Genomic DNA, 13,364 nt, shown 5'->3' with positions numbered 1-13,364 from the left:
CGCCCCTTCCGCCCCTCGCCGCCTCGCGCCACTTCGCCGCGCACGTTGGGCCGCCCGCTGATTGGCTGGCTCCGTCCGAGCGTCCGGTCGGCGGCGGCGGTTGAGGCCTAGGCATTCCGCGCAGGCGCAGGAGGCGGCTCGCGCTCGCTCGCTCAGTCGCTCGCTCTGAGGGGTGAAGAGGCCTTGTCTTCTGCCGCGCCGTTTGCCGCCTCCGTGAGGGGAGAAGGGGAAGGAGCCGCCCCAGCCACCGCCTCAGCCGCCGCTTCAGCCACCGCCGCCGCCGCCGCCATCATGAGCGTGGAGGCGTACGGGCCCAGCTCCCAGACGCTGACTTTCCTGGACACGGAGGAGGCCGAGCTGCTGGGCGCCGACACGCAGGGCTCCGAGTTCGAGTTCACCGACTTCACGCTGCCCAGCCAGACCCAGACGCCGCCCGGGGGAGGAGGAGGAAGCGGCGGGGCCTCCGCGCAAGGCAACCCCGGAGGAGTCTCGGCAGGAGGAGGAGGAGGAGCCGGCGGGCCGCCCTCCGTCGCCCTCTCGCCGGGGCAGCTGGACGCCCAGGTGAGGCCTGCGACTGCGGTACTTACTCGGAGAAGACCCATTGCTTTATTATGCCTTTCTTATGTGGGAAGCCGCCCAGAGTGGCTGGGGCAACCCAGGCAGATGGCGGGGGTACAAATAATAAAATTACTTACTAATAATAACAACAACGGTGATTATTAGCAGCAATGGGCCTAAGTTAGTGGTGCCCGCTTAGGCATGACACGCCTAACTAACACGCCTCTAAGTCCACGCCGATGTGTTGGGGCCAAGAAAGTCCTGCTCGGAGTAGCCCCGTCGAAAAGTAGCCCAAGTTAGTGGTGCCTGTTAGCTTCCATAGGCTGTGTCCATTTAAGAGCAGACCTGCATCTTATTTAGTCAGGTGCATTAATTTGCTATAGCTTGTGCCCAAGGTGAGTTCTACACAGTGTAGGCCCGTTGGAAATGCTGGTTGCATTAATAATAGGATTGTAGAGTTTGAAGGGACCACGGTGGTCATCTAGTCCAGCCCCCCCCCCATGCAGGAATCTTGGCCAAAGTATCCAGGACAGATAGCCATCCAACCTCGGCTTAAAGACCTCAAGGAAGAATATCAGCGGCTTGTGTTCAAGTCTTACTCAGAGCAGACCTGTTGAAAATTATGTAGCTAAGTGAGTCATGTCCATTGTTAGTGGGTTGAATCCATTTAGGTTGAACACAGAGTAAGCCCATTGAGAAGGATGGACCTAAGTTCATCAGCTGCATTAATTTGAGTGGGTTGTATTTAAGTAAGGTAAGCTAAGAGTAGGCCCATTGAAAACAGTGGGCCTAAGTCATGTCTTTTAATGTCAGGTTGTGTCCAATTAAGTCTACACAGAGTAGGCCCACTGAAAATAATGCACTTAAGTTAGTCATGTCCATCAATTTCAGTGGGTCGGGGCCAAGTAAGTTCTGCTCAGAGTAGGCCTTCTCTGAGTAGAACTTTAGACATTTGAAGTCCCTAGGACGCAGGTGGTGCTGTGGGTAAAACCTCAGTGCCTAGGACTTGCTGATCGTATTGTTGGCGGTTCGAATCCCCGTGGCGGGGTGAGCTCCCGTCTTTCGGTCCCAGCTCCTGCCCACCTAGCAGTTCGAAAGCACCCCTAAAGTGCAAGTAGATAAATAGGTAAAGCTTTATAGTGGGAAGGTAAACGGCATTTCCGTGTGCTGCGCTGGTGCTGGCTCGCCAGAGCAGCTTCGTCACACTGGCCACGTGACCCGGAAGTGTCTGCGGACAGCGCTGGCTCCCGGCCTCTTAAGTGAGATGGGCACACAACCCTAGAGTCGGACACGACTGGCCCGTACGGGCAGGGGTACCTTTACTAGTAGCCTATTGATTTCAGTTGGTCTGTGCCAGCCACCACCTATTTTTTATAAATACTTTAATATAGTATTTTTAAAGGGGGTGGGTTGTATTCAACATTAGCCCTACTCAGAGTTAGACTCATTGAAGTTAATGGACAAAACTAATAAGCTTAATACTAGATGTAGCCCATTACTTTCAGTTGATCTACTCTGAGGTATGACTAATGTTGGATACAGCCTATTGAAAATTAGTGGATCTAATTACATTACCTTCTTTAAGGGGTCTGCTCTGATTATGACCAACATTAGATTTCTCCATCATGGAACCCACATGTACTTCCCAAGAGGCCTCCTGGCCAGGCACTAAACCCATATTGTTGGGCTCCTAACTCCAGTCACTGACCATGGTGGCTTTTGGCACTGTAGCTCAGTAGTAGAGCACTTCGAAACTCTGGTGAGCTGTTGCCAGTCGCTGTTGGCGGTGCTGAGCTAGAGAGACCCAGTGGTCTGACTCTAAGGCAGCTTCTGATGTTCTTATGAGGGAGTTGAAGTCCTCCAACAACATCTGGAGAGAAACAGAAATCCCCCAGCCCTTCTTTGGACATATACTCAAGTAATCCTTTGTGTGGCACTTGGGGAGGCCGCAAGGGAAGGGCCTTTCTTGACCCACAAAGGGAGAGGCCAAATGCAGATTTTTAATACCATTGTGCACTATTAAAAATAGATACATGCCTATGTAGCATTTTACCATTAAAAACATCATTTTTAGAGTTGAGGCATAAGGAATTATGGGAGAATGTATAGCACATCTCAGTATAGAGCTATGTCATGTGTGTTTGTGTGTCACAGATACATTTGTATGTGGTTAAAAGTAACTTTCTAGAAAGGAATATTGGGGAAGTGTATGCAAGGCGTTGCTTGGTTAAAACAACACTTATTTCTCTAGGTGGTAGGCAAAAGGAATATGAAAGAAATGTGCCCACAAAATTGTTAGTGTGTATGTACCTTCTATGGTTAAAAATAGTGGAATGGATTCAACTAAAAAATACTCAGAGCGGAGCCATTTAAATTAATGGACCTAAATTAGTCTTGTCTGTTATTTTCAATAGGTCTGCTCTGAGTAGGGCTAGCATTGGGTGCAAGCCAGTATTTTTACCCACAAGGAGAGGAGGTGAAGGCAATAGTGGGGGTAGTGCATATACAATGTGTGCCTGTGTATATTAGTTTGTAATTAAAAGCAGTGTTTTCTAGAGAGGAGGTGGAAAATATATCGGGGAACTATGAGTATCTGTCCCCAAGTATTAATGAGAATTACTGGGCAAGTTAAGAAATACTTGGGGAGGGGGTTGTCAATAACAGACATGTACAACTTCTCCAAGTTGCAGGGGAAAGTGAAGGAATACAAAGCAGTATGTGTGTCTAGTTTTAAAGATGGGGGAAGGAGAAGAAATAATGTGGAAGAGAGCTTCATTTGCGTGTATGTAACCTTTCCTGGTTGAAAGCTGTCTTCTTAGGGTTGATGGAAAGAAATATGGTATGTCTCTGTATTAATATTAATGCTCCTGAGAGAAGGATATGGTGGCTTTTCAGTGGAACTTGGTCACCACTAACCTGTAGCTGAGTTGGTACCAGTGTTTGTAACTTTGTGTTAAAGAGCCTTAGGGTGGGGGTTAACAAAGCGTTTCCTGTTTGTGTGTAAACTAGGCATAAAATATTGGAGGAATTCAGTAGTCTTGCAGATAAGTCCCCCAAAGTCACAAGTCCTCAAGCTGTTACTAGTCTGCTTCTTATTATCGCTTAACTTCTAGCCATTTTGTCACTGACCCAGGTCCCTCCCATTTTTTAAAGGCTTCCCTGTCTCATTATCCGAAGGCAACTCTTACTTGTCACAGGTGACTGAGTAAATGACTCTTTACAAAAGCAGAGTATAGTTGTGTAGAGTACTTTGTGGTTGAGCAGGAAACAGTGGGGGGGGGGAGACTGGAGGGAGCAGGGAGGAACAAATACGTGGCAAATACAACATAACCGTTTGTAGTTAAAGCAACCTTTTAGAGACGAGGGAATATTAATACTGGGGGCAGGGCAGGCAGTAGTGTACAAGGTAGTCATAAAATGCTTATGAGCACTTCCTGGATTAAGTCATGCTCCTGCAGTAAGGACATGGTTTCTTACCAAACTATGTAAGAGCTTTATTAATGTTCTGTGGATACAGCAACACGGAGAACAGTAGCTGAACCTCTGAATAACTGGGTGTGGTGTGAACCGGGGGGCAAGGTGCACTCATGCCTAATGAACACATCTTCCCCGCACAAGTGCCCAGCTGGCTAAGAGGAGATTCCCAGCCTGCTCTCTGGATTTCCCCTGCCTGGCTGTGTTTGAGGGCTCTGCTCTCAAACCAGGCTTTCTTATGGGTCCTTCCTTTGGAGGAGAGTTTAGCTGCCTTGTGTGGGTTGTTAAAGGCAATTGAAGTTTCTCGTTGTGAAGGGTAGAACTTCTGTCTGTACAGGTGTGTGTTTTCGCAGGCCTTCTCTGATAACTTTGTCACTCCTTTATAAGAATCAAATTGTTGGCTCACCTCACACGTTACAAGGTAACCTTGGTGATTTGCCTTTCTATGCCTGTGCATTAATAGAGCTTGATAGATAGATCACACGTGGCATTGTCACTTGGTTCCACCCCACCCACCTTTTTTGACCGTATAGATTCAGGAATAATTTCATGCACTGCTTATCTTCCCCAATAAGTGGATCTTGGTCTGTTACTGCTCCTACAAAAAGAATGTTTTGTAACCAAAAAAAAGTGTTTTTAAAATGTAAGCCAAAAGCCCTGTCAGCTAATTTCCCTAATACAGTGGTACCTCAGGTTAAGTACTTAATTCGTTCCGGAGGTCCGTTCTTAACCTGAAACTGTTCTTAACCTGAAGCACCACTTTAGCTAATGGGGCCTCCTGCTGCGCCGCTGCACAATTTCGTGCACAATTTCTGTTCTTATCCTGAAGCAAAGTTCTTAACCTGAAGCACTATTTCTGGGTTAGCGGAGTCTGTAACCTGAAGCGTATGTAACCTGAAGCATATGTAACCCGAGGTACCACTGTACAGTACTGTAGTGCTCCCTTGAACCAAGTGTTTGTTTAAATCATATTAAGTGACCCAAACTCCATTGGAACTTTATTCAGACACAAGTTTGAAACTGGTGTATTCAGTTTGTGGAAACACTCTTCCCAGAAGCAACAGCCATATAAGGCAGGGACTGATATGAGCCTGGCTTTGCTGGTGTAGGCTGATGCAGGCATTGGTAGTCCAAAACATCTGGAAGGAGTGCCAGGTTGGTGAAGGCTGGAATAAACTAGATGCAAGGGGTAAACACATCCATGCCCCTTCCTGAAAATCAAAGGCCTTGCTGGCCAGAAAGTACCAAAGTGAGATGCTTGCATTGCCTGTGTGGAGCAAGAAGACCAAAGCAGCTGTGAAGCCCACTTGTAGCACCCAGTTCAAGCCACCTGCAGCTTTGAAACTGACAGCTTAGTAAGCATTTCCATCCTTGTCATAGCATATGTAGCCTACTGTATAATTGGCTGGAGGATGGAGAGGAGGCCCGACTGCCTTGCCTGTCAGTAATCTGGACAATAACATTTCTCTTGAACTGTGTTTGCTCTAGAGATCGCACACAGCAGCAAACTTTACATTGCATATTTTCTTTCTTCCTGCTTATTGTTTGTTGTTGTTACCACCACCACCCGCATGTCAGAACCTTCTAAGAAATAGAGAGTGAAAGTGAAGTCCTCTTCTCTGGTCGGATGGTAGTCAAACTTGGCTGTCCAGTTTCTAATCTATTAAAAAAAACCCCAAAACCCCAAGATTTACCAGTACAGTGATATCTCAGGTTACATACGCTTCAGGTTACAGACTCCACTAACCCAGAAATAGTTCCTCAGGTTAAGAACTATGCTTCAGGATGAGAAGAGAAATCGTGCTTAGGCAGTGGCGGGAGGCCCCATTAGCTAAAGTGGTGCTTCAGGTTAAGAACAGACCTCAAGAACGAATTAAGTTCTTAACCCGAGGTACCACTGTGTAAAGGATACCCTTTATAAAAAAAGTAAGTTATGTTTAAAAAGTGCATAGCGAATCCCCCACCCATTTCACCTGCTGTAACTGGTGATTCTGTGTAGTAGGTAGTCTTCACTGTGTGGAAAGAGAGATTGGGGCTGCAATCCTAACTATTCTTACTCAGGCGTAAGTCCTATTTAATTCAATGGGGTTTACTGCCTTTTGAGTGGGGTTAGGATTTGCAGCCCTAACAGCTAATGAGGAGTGAGCTCTTGGTCTGTGGTTTTTGTATTTTGATTCCTGTTTTTGAAAAGCTTTGGGTGTTTTTTGCAAACCAGGCAGTACATAGTCAGATTATGTTTTAGTATGCTGGGTTTCCCCAAAAACAGCTGCTGCCTTTTCCAGGATCCATGTGGACATTGCTGTCTCCATTGTAACTGTGCACAAGTCATTCTCTCACACACACAGACAGATACACACACACCTTAGCTCAGAGCTTTCCAAATTGTGTGTTGTGACACGTTAGTGTGTCGGCTGCAGTGTGTAGTGTCATACAAATGCTCCCCGTGTTCCTCCAGGGGCTGGAAAGCAGTGTTAGAAACCTGTGAAAGCTAGGAGATAAATGACGCCTTAAACCTAGGTTATGGGTGCAACAATGGAATGTCTAGGCACACTTTTTTATAACAAGAATACAAAGCTGAAAATGAATGAACTGCAGCTAAAATATTATGTTCATTTTTCAAATGGTCTAGTCCTTCCCCTGCCCACCCCCTATTATTCTTAAGGGGGTCTCTTCTCCAGTCTTCAGAGAGTAGCTGGAAGTGGGGAGGCAGAAAAAAAGGTCCTCCTTTCCTTCCACTATGCAGTTTTAATCTGAAATCTTAGGCGCAGGGCTGCTGCTTTTTCAGCCAATCTTGCCTGCTTTCTTTTGGCTCCTCCAGGAATCTTCAGTAGCCCAGAGCTCAGAAACTGCTTGCGCTAATGAAATCCACTATCGCAAAAAGCACCTAGAACAATGGGAGTTTTGAACATGGCTGGAAAGGGGTTGGTTTAACCTCCAGTTTGCTAGTAAAACTGAAAAGAAACAGGTGTGTAGCTGAATATAATCTAATTACCTGTTTGGAAAGAGTTAAACATAGTAAACAATCACCCTGGGTTTTTTATAGTTTGCAGATTCTATATATTGGTTCAAGGAGTTCTCAGTGGCAAGCCAAGGTAAAAGAATCTTTTCAGATTGGGTGTTATGGTTTCTTATCTCTTCAGGTTGTATAGGGCTGCTGCTCTTTCAGCCAATCTTGCCTGCTTTCTTTTCCTCCAAGGATCTTAGTAGTTTCTTTTCAGGTTTAAAAGCAGACAGCCACTTTTCACACTTTAAAAAGAAGTGAGCAGAATCCATCTCTGTAATTTGGAAGGAAATCTCATCGGCATATATTTGAGCAGCTAGCAAGATGAAATTAATGTAATTAGCACTTCCTTTTTGCTCTGTGCCCTCTCCTTCATTTCACCGGTGTGCTGATGTCCTTTTTGCAAGACATTTGCCATACTTGAGGGTATAAAATGTGTTTCGGTTTTGTGTTTTAGGAAGGATTTTTAAGAGGATTTTTGTAGCCTTTAAACGTAATCATGCTTGACCAGCCAAAGTGTTGAGGGTGGATATGGATAGCCCTGCACACTCTGGGTGTGGGGTGGTCTTGATCAAGTGTCCTCTTCCCAGGACTGATCAGAGGCTCCAACCAGGTCAGGATGTTGCAGAGATGTAAACTATAAAGTACTGTTAAAACACCCAGTCACAGAACGTCCTGTCAAAGACTAGTTAGGACTGGTGTCCTATACAAATACATGTTTCCATCTGCTTTTTGAGGTATTTACTTAGTGCGTTAGGGTGATGAACTTGCAGGAATGGCTCCCCCCAACCCCCACATTGTAGCCAGTGTTAGAAAGGGAGATGTATAAGCTGGGCATCCAATGGATCCTTAAATCAAAGTTACAGTCACCAAAATGGAATGTCCAGTTGTGGTTTTTTTGGCAAGACGGCCCTAAAGTCTTATTTTTCAAATTATATATTGACTGTGATTGATTCTCAGTTAAACATTGAATAGTTCAAATGACAACCTTGAGCTAAGGTAAGGTAAGAACTTTGAGAACTTAAAGAAGAAAAGTCACTTGATCCAGAGACAGTCCACATATATATATTTCTGAAGGTTGACTGCTCCTGCTCAGACTGCACAGAAAAAGCATTTTGGTTCCTGATTGTGCAGGTAAAATATAACTGATAGAATTCTACAGATAATGGTATTAGTGTATGAAAACAAGTGCTAGAATCCAATCAGAGGCATCCTTTACCTCAACATGGCTGCCCACTGACTCCATATCCATTATGGAATACTCCTCCTTTCATGCCCTCTCACTGATTCCAGTACAATGATGAAATTTCATTTTGCTGATTTATTACAAGCAGCCCTAAAAAGGAATCTCCTCACATATGTGCACACATTGCTAAAGAGTTGAAAAGGGTTTAGAAGAGCCCTCCCATTAGGAACAGCTGAAGTGCATCATCCCTGTGCACAAGTCAAGACTTGAAGCTGTGCGCCATGGAGACACCGAAAATCAAGGGCTCTTCCCAAGCTTCTCTTGCTGCTCAACTAGGCGGTGGGGGGGCATATTAAGGGGCCCTTTGGCCTACCATCTGGAGACGCATTGCTGGCTTAGCCCCTTTTAAAAAACAATGGCTTGCCAGGCAGCGGTAGGCTGAGCAGCTGTAAAATTTGCTGTGCTTGTTTTGTAGGTGAGAAAATTCCCCTTTTATTGGTTTCAGCAGTGGTTTTCAGCCAGTGTGCTATGGTGCCCTGAAGGTCAAGGGTGCCGTGGGCAGCACTGGCCACTGTTCCTCTTTCTTTCTTTCGTTCTTTCTTTCCCTCTCTCTCTCTTATGCCCTCTTGCATGTCTGCCTCCCAAAGGCTTGCACAGCTGTTTATTGCAGAAGCCCTGGCTCTAAGCTCCGCAGGTGAATGGTGCCTCTGAGACGCATCTCTCTTTGGGGCGGGGGCGGCGGCTCAGAGACCGGGGCAACAGCAGCAGCTGCCCAGAGGGCTCTCAAGGAAAGGGGAGAGGAGGCTGAGGGAACACCCCCACAAGGGAGGGTGTTCAAAAAAGGGTATGAGGCTGCCAGCTCTGCAGGCAAGGGGTGACATAACTGGGCTCCTGAACCCCACAGGAGTGCCACAGAAAGAGTGTAGTTGGTTAAGGGAGCTGTGGACTCAAAAAAGTTGAAAACCTCTGGCTTACAGGACAAGTGGCCTCCTCTCTAAATTCTCTGTGTTCTTATTGGCGCTTTGGTGGCCTATGATGTTGAGCTGAACCTTGTGCTGAGGGTAGATAAGGAATGACAGGGGAAAAAGTGGGGCCTTAGATGGCCTGTCACAGCACAGTCTGGCTTGGGAAAGTGTTTCTGGCACTTGTGGCTATTTCGAGGAATCCGTGTTTTGTGATGTGCAGCTCTTGAAGCTCAAGGCTGGCGACTGACCGCGTCATGGGGAGTGGTTTGAAAGGGAATGGAGGTGGGGGGAGAGGGGCAATAACGAGAGCCAGAAGGAAATAAGACTTATGTGGAGGAGTGGGAAAACTAACTTTAAACTAAATCTTTCGTAATAAACTCTTTTTGGAAGTCTTTATAAAATATTATTTTATAATGCCTTTTTGATCAGGCATTACGGTGATGAATTCAAGATTCTATGCACTTGACTGCTGTGCATAAGAATTGTCTTTAGGCAACAAAAGTGCGCAGCTTAATAAATTGCTACATGGGCCAACGGCTGCATTGCAAGTCTGCCCTTCTTCATATAGCATTAGCCAGAATGGAGCAGCTGGGTCTGCTCTTCCACCTGCAAATCTGGTTGTTGGTGGGTTTTAAACAAACCCATGTGTCCAAGTGTTTTGTTCATGTGCACCTGACATTTGGCAGTTTCATCACTCCTAGCTTGCTCTTCTGTGAACATCTAGTCCATGGGTAGACAAACTAAGGCCCGGGGGCTGGATCTGGCCCGATCACCTTCTAAATCCGTCCTGCGGATGATCCGGGAATCAGCCTGTTTTTACATCAGTAGAATGTGTCCTTTTATTTAAAATGCATCTCTGGGTTATTTGTGGGGCATAGGAATTTGTTCTTTTCTTTTCAAAATCTAGTCTGGTCTGAGGGACGGTGGACCAGCCCTCTGCTGAAAAAGTTTGCTGACCCCTGTCCATGTTTTGCATTAGGTGAATGGGCCTGACGGCATCCTGCAAAATGGAGCAGTGGATGATAATGTGCCTAAGACCAGCCAGCTCCTTGCTGAACTCAATTTTGAGGAAGACGAGGAAGACACTTACTACACCAAGGACCTTCCACTGCATGCTTGCAGGTAAGACTGTGTGTGTGTGTGTGTGTGTGTGTGTGTGTGTACATAATCTGAAATTCAAAGCAGAGTCTAGGAGCCACATGTGGGCAAATAATGGCTCTATTGGTTGGAGGAGGTCCTCTCACTTGCCTTTCCCCCCTCTATTTAAACCTTCATGTGAATTAACCACACACTTTGTACAAATAATCCTCTTGTGTCCATGCAGCAATATAAGTTAGGAGTCCTGGGCATTCCAGGATGTCTTTCAGATGACAAGGTGGTGATAGTGGCATTTCTGAGATTTCTGAAGACTTTTCTAGCTAAACTGCTGTGTTCTATTCATGCAAAACAGTGCACCCTCTTTATTTATCCCAATTAAACCCTATTTTCCTGCGTTCTTGGTACTTTTGCCAGAGAGCACAGATGGGCAGCTGTTGGCCTCTGCCACAGGTTTCTTGAACCCTGTTCAGATGCTGCAGCATTTCTCTTTCAATGCTGGTTTATTCAACACTCTGACAATGTGCATGTCCTGTGACGACTTAGCAGATTGCACTGTGGTGTCATAAAGCAGAACTGGGACTTGTATTGCTTAATGCCAGCTCTCAGCAGCATGGAGAGAAGGTCTATCTGAAGGTAGCCCTGTTTAGGGAAGTTTTTTAATGTCTGATGTTTTATCACTTTTTTATTATTAATTCTCAATTAATTCTCATTAATTATGTTGGGAGCCTCTCAGAGTGGCTGGGGAAACACAGCCAGATGGGCGGGGTATAAATAATAATAATAATAATAATAATAATAATAATAATAATAATAATAATAAATAATAATAATAATAATAATAGGTGAAGCAAGGGTGCAGCCCAACCAAATTTGGAGGTTTTGATCTGTGTCAACTTGAACTAGAGAGAACCAAAGGGAAAGCACCCTGGCTTGCCATGCCTTTGAAGCAAAACCTAACAATGTGTCCTCTTCCTTAGCTACTGTGGCATCCATGACCCAGCTTGCGTCGTTTACTGCAACACCAGCAAGAAGTGGTTCTGCAATGGGCGTGGGAATACGTCTGGCAGGTGAGCGATGCAGCCACAGAAGTGGTGATGGCATGAAGCATTGGGGTTGTATCGAGCTACGTTCTGCTCACTGTAGACCTGTTGAAATTAGTGGGCCGAAGTTTGTCGTGCCCGTTGCATTCTGGGTCTGTTCTTGAGTGGGATGAACGCTGGATACGAACCTTAGGCGGTTGCCTCACACCGTGAGCCAGGTCACTAGTTCACATCGCCCAGTACTACATAAGGTGGCTGGGATTGGATGTGAGATCTTTTCTCACGCTGTGTGTGTATGTGTCTCATGCATGTACTGTTACACGTCACCGTTCATTTCCTTGCTGACTTTTAAGCAGAAAAGCCATCAAGGCTGCTCACACAGTTTAATCCAGATAAAGCAGCCATAGGCAAACTCCGACCCTCCAGATGTTTGGAACTACAATTCCCATCATCCCTAGCTAACAGGACCAGTGGTTAGGGATGATGGGAATTGTACTCCCAAACATCTGGAGGGCCAGAGTTTGCCTATGCCTGAGATAAAGAATTACAACAATATAATAAAATACACTGCTTGACAACATTTTTTTAAAAAGAGCAGTATGTCCACATATTTAAAAACCTGGAATTCGGACTGAAAAACCAGTGTGCCCCCCATGTCATCCATATACAGTGGTACCTCGGGTTACATACGCTTCAGGTTACATACGCTTCAGGTTACAGACTCCGCTAACCCAGAAATAGTACCTCGGGTTAAGAACTATGCTTCAGGATGAGAAGAGAAATTGTGCTTTGGCAGCACGGCGGTGGCGGGAGGCCCCATTAGCTAAAGTGGTGCTTCAGGTTAAGAACAGTTTCAGGTTAAGAACGGACCTCCAGAACGAATTAATTACTTAACCCGAGGTACCACTGTACACACACACACACACACACACACACACACACACACCAGGACTTCTGATAAGATTTCCCAGGCATGAGGTGGCACAGAGTAGGTATAAAAGCTCTCCCTTGATAATCAGAGGTATCCTTCCATGCTCCTGCTTGCATTTTTACATCAGTAGGAAAGCCAATTTGCCATTCAACCCAGCCTGCCTTTCTTCTGTGTCTTGCCAGCCATATTGTGAATCACCTTGTGAGAGCCAAATGTAAGGAAGTGACACTGCATAAGGATGGCCCTCTGGGTGAGACGGTCCTGGAGTGCTACAACTGTGGCTGCCGCAACGTCTTCCTCCTGGGTTTCATCCCTGCTAAGGCAGACTCTGTGGTCGTCTTGCTGTGCAGGTGAGACATTTCCTCTCTTTATTTTTGAAGCAAATTGCTGGTCGGTCTCGAGTCTTAATGGGCGATTGATTTTGAAAGCATTTAAAAAATATATTGTTGATTCTCTTTTTATCCCCTACGTGTGCCTGTCTAATAAAACTCTTCTCCCCTATCTTGACTATACAGGCAGCCTTGTGCCAGTCAGAGCAGCTTGAAGGACATCAACTGGGACAGTTCTCAGTGGCAGCCTCTGATTCAAGACCGCTGCTTCCTTTCCTGGCTGGTCAAAATCCCTTCCGAGCAGGAGCAGTTGAGGGCGCGTCAGATCACTGCCCAGCAAATCAACAAGCTGGAAGAGCTCTGGAAGGTGTGTGGAAGTGTCTGCAGCAGAGAGCAGAGGGACGACCAAGAGAGCCCAGGAGGGGATAAGCAGATCTGTATAGGGGTGTGCTGTTGGGTGTGGAATTCAGCTTCCTGACAACTCCAGGTCCCTTCGTCATTTTCTGAGGCCTTGGCCATACAGCTTGGAAAATGTACGAAGCCTTGGGTTTACGGCTTGAAGCTGAAGCTGAAATCTGTGAGAAATCTAGAGAGGAGACTCAATAAGATTGAGAGTTGTGGGTTCAGTCTAGCACAATATTAGAAGTTGGACAAATCTGCATAACTGAGCACAGCTTGCAGTATTTGCCATAGCACAGATCTTAAGATTGGGTGCATACTTCTTAAAATGTTTTGGGCATGTTTGTGCAGTTGCCAACAGAGAGAGCCTGTCTCTTCATGAA

General features: G+C 45.9%; 1 protein-coding gene across 3 annotated transcripts in view; it reads left to right on the top strand.

The window, feature by feature from the left end:
• Positions 1-6: 6 nt before the first annotated feature.
• The window catches only part of UPF1 (UPF1 RNA helicase and ATPase), a 29,987-nt gene continuing 16,629 nt past the window's right edge, over positions 7-13,364 (top strand). The window contains exons 1-5 of one of the 3 annotated variants that reach the window (XM_083483649.1): positions 7-561; positions 10,164-10,306; positions 11,260-11,349; positions 12,436-12,603; positions 12,769-12,949. In XM_083483649.1, the coding sequence (XP_083339775.1) occupies positions 292-561; positions 10,164-10,306; positions 11,260-11,349; positions 12,436-12,603; positions 12,769-12,949 (852 nt within the window). In that variant the 5' untranslated portion in view covers positions 7-291. The remainder of the gene's footprint in view (positions 562-10,163; positions 10,307-11,259; positions 11,350-12,435; positions 12,604-12,768; positions 12,950-13,364) is intronic. The other 2 variants (XM_083483647.1, XM_083483648.1) reach the window with 2 other exon arrangements.

Source organism: Podarcis liolepis (assembly GCF_965112155.1).
Source record: "Podarcis liolepis genome assembly, chromosome: 18".
NCBI lineage: Eukaryota > Metazoa > Chordata > Lepidosauria > Squamata > Lacertidae > Podarcis > Podarcis liolepis.
Note: the sequence above shows the minus strand (reverse complement) of the source record. Positions and strands in the feature narration are given on the sequence as shown.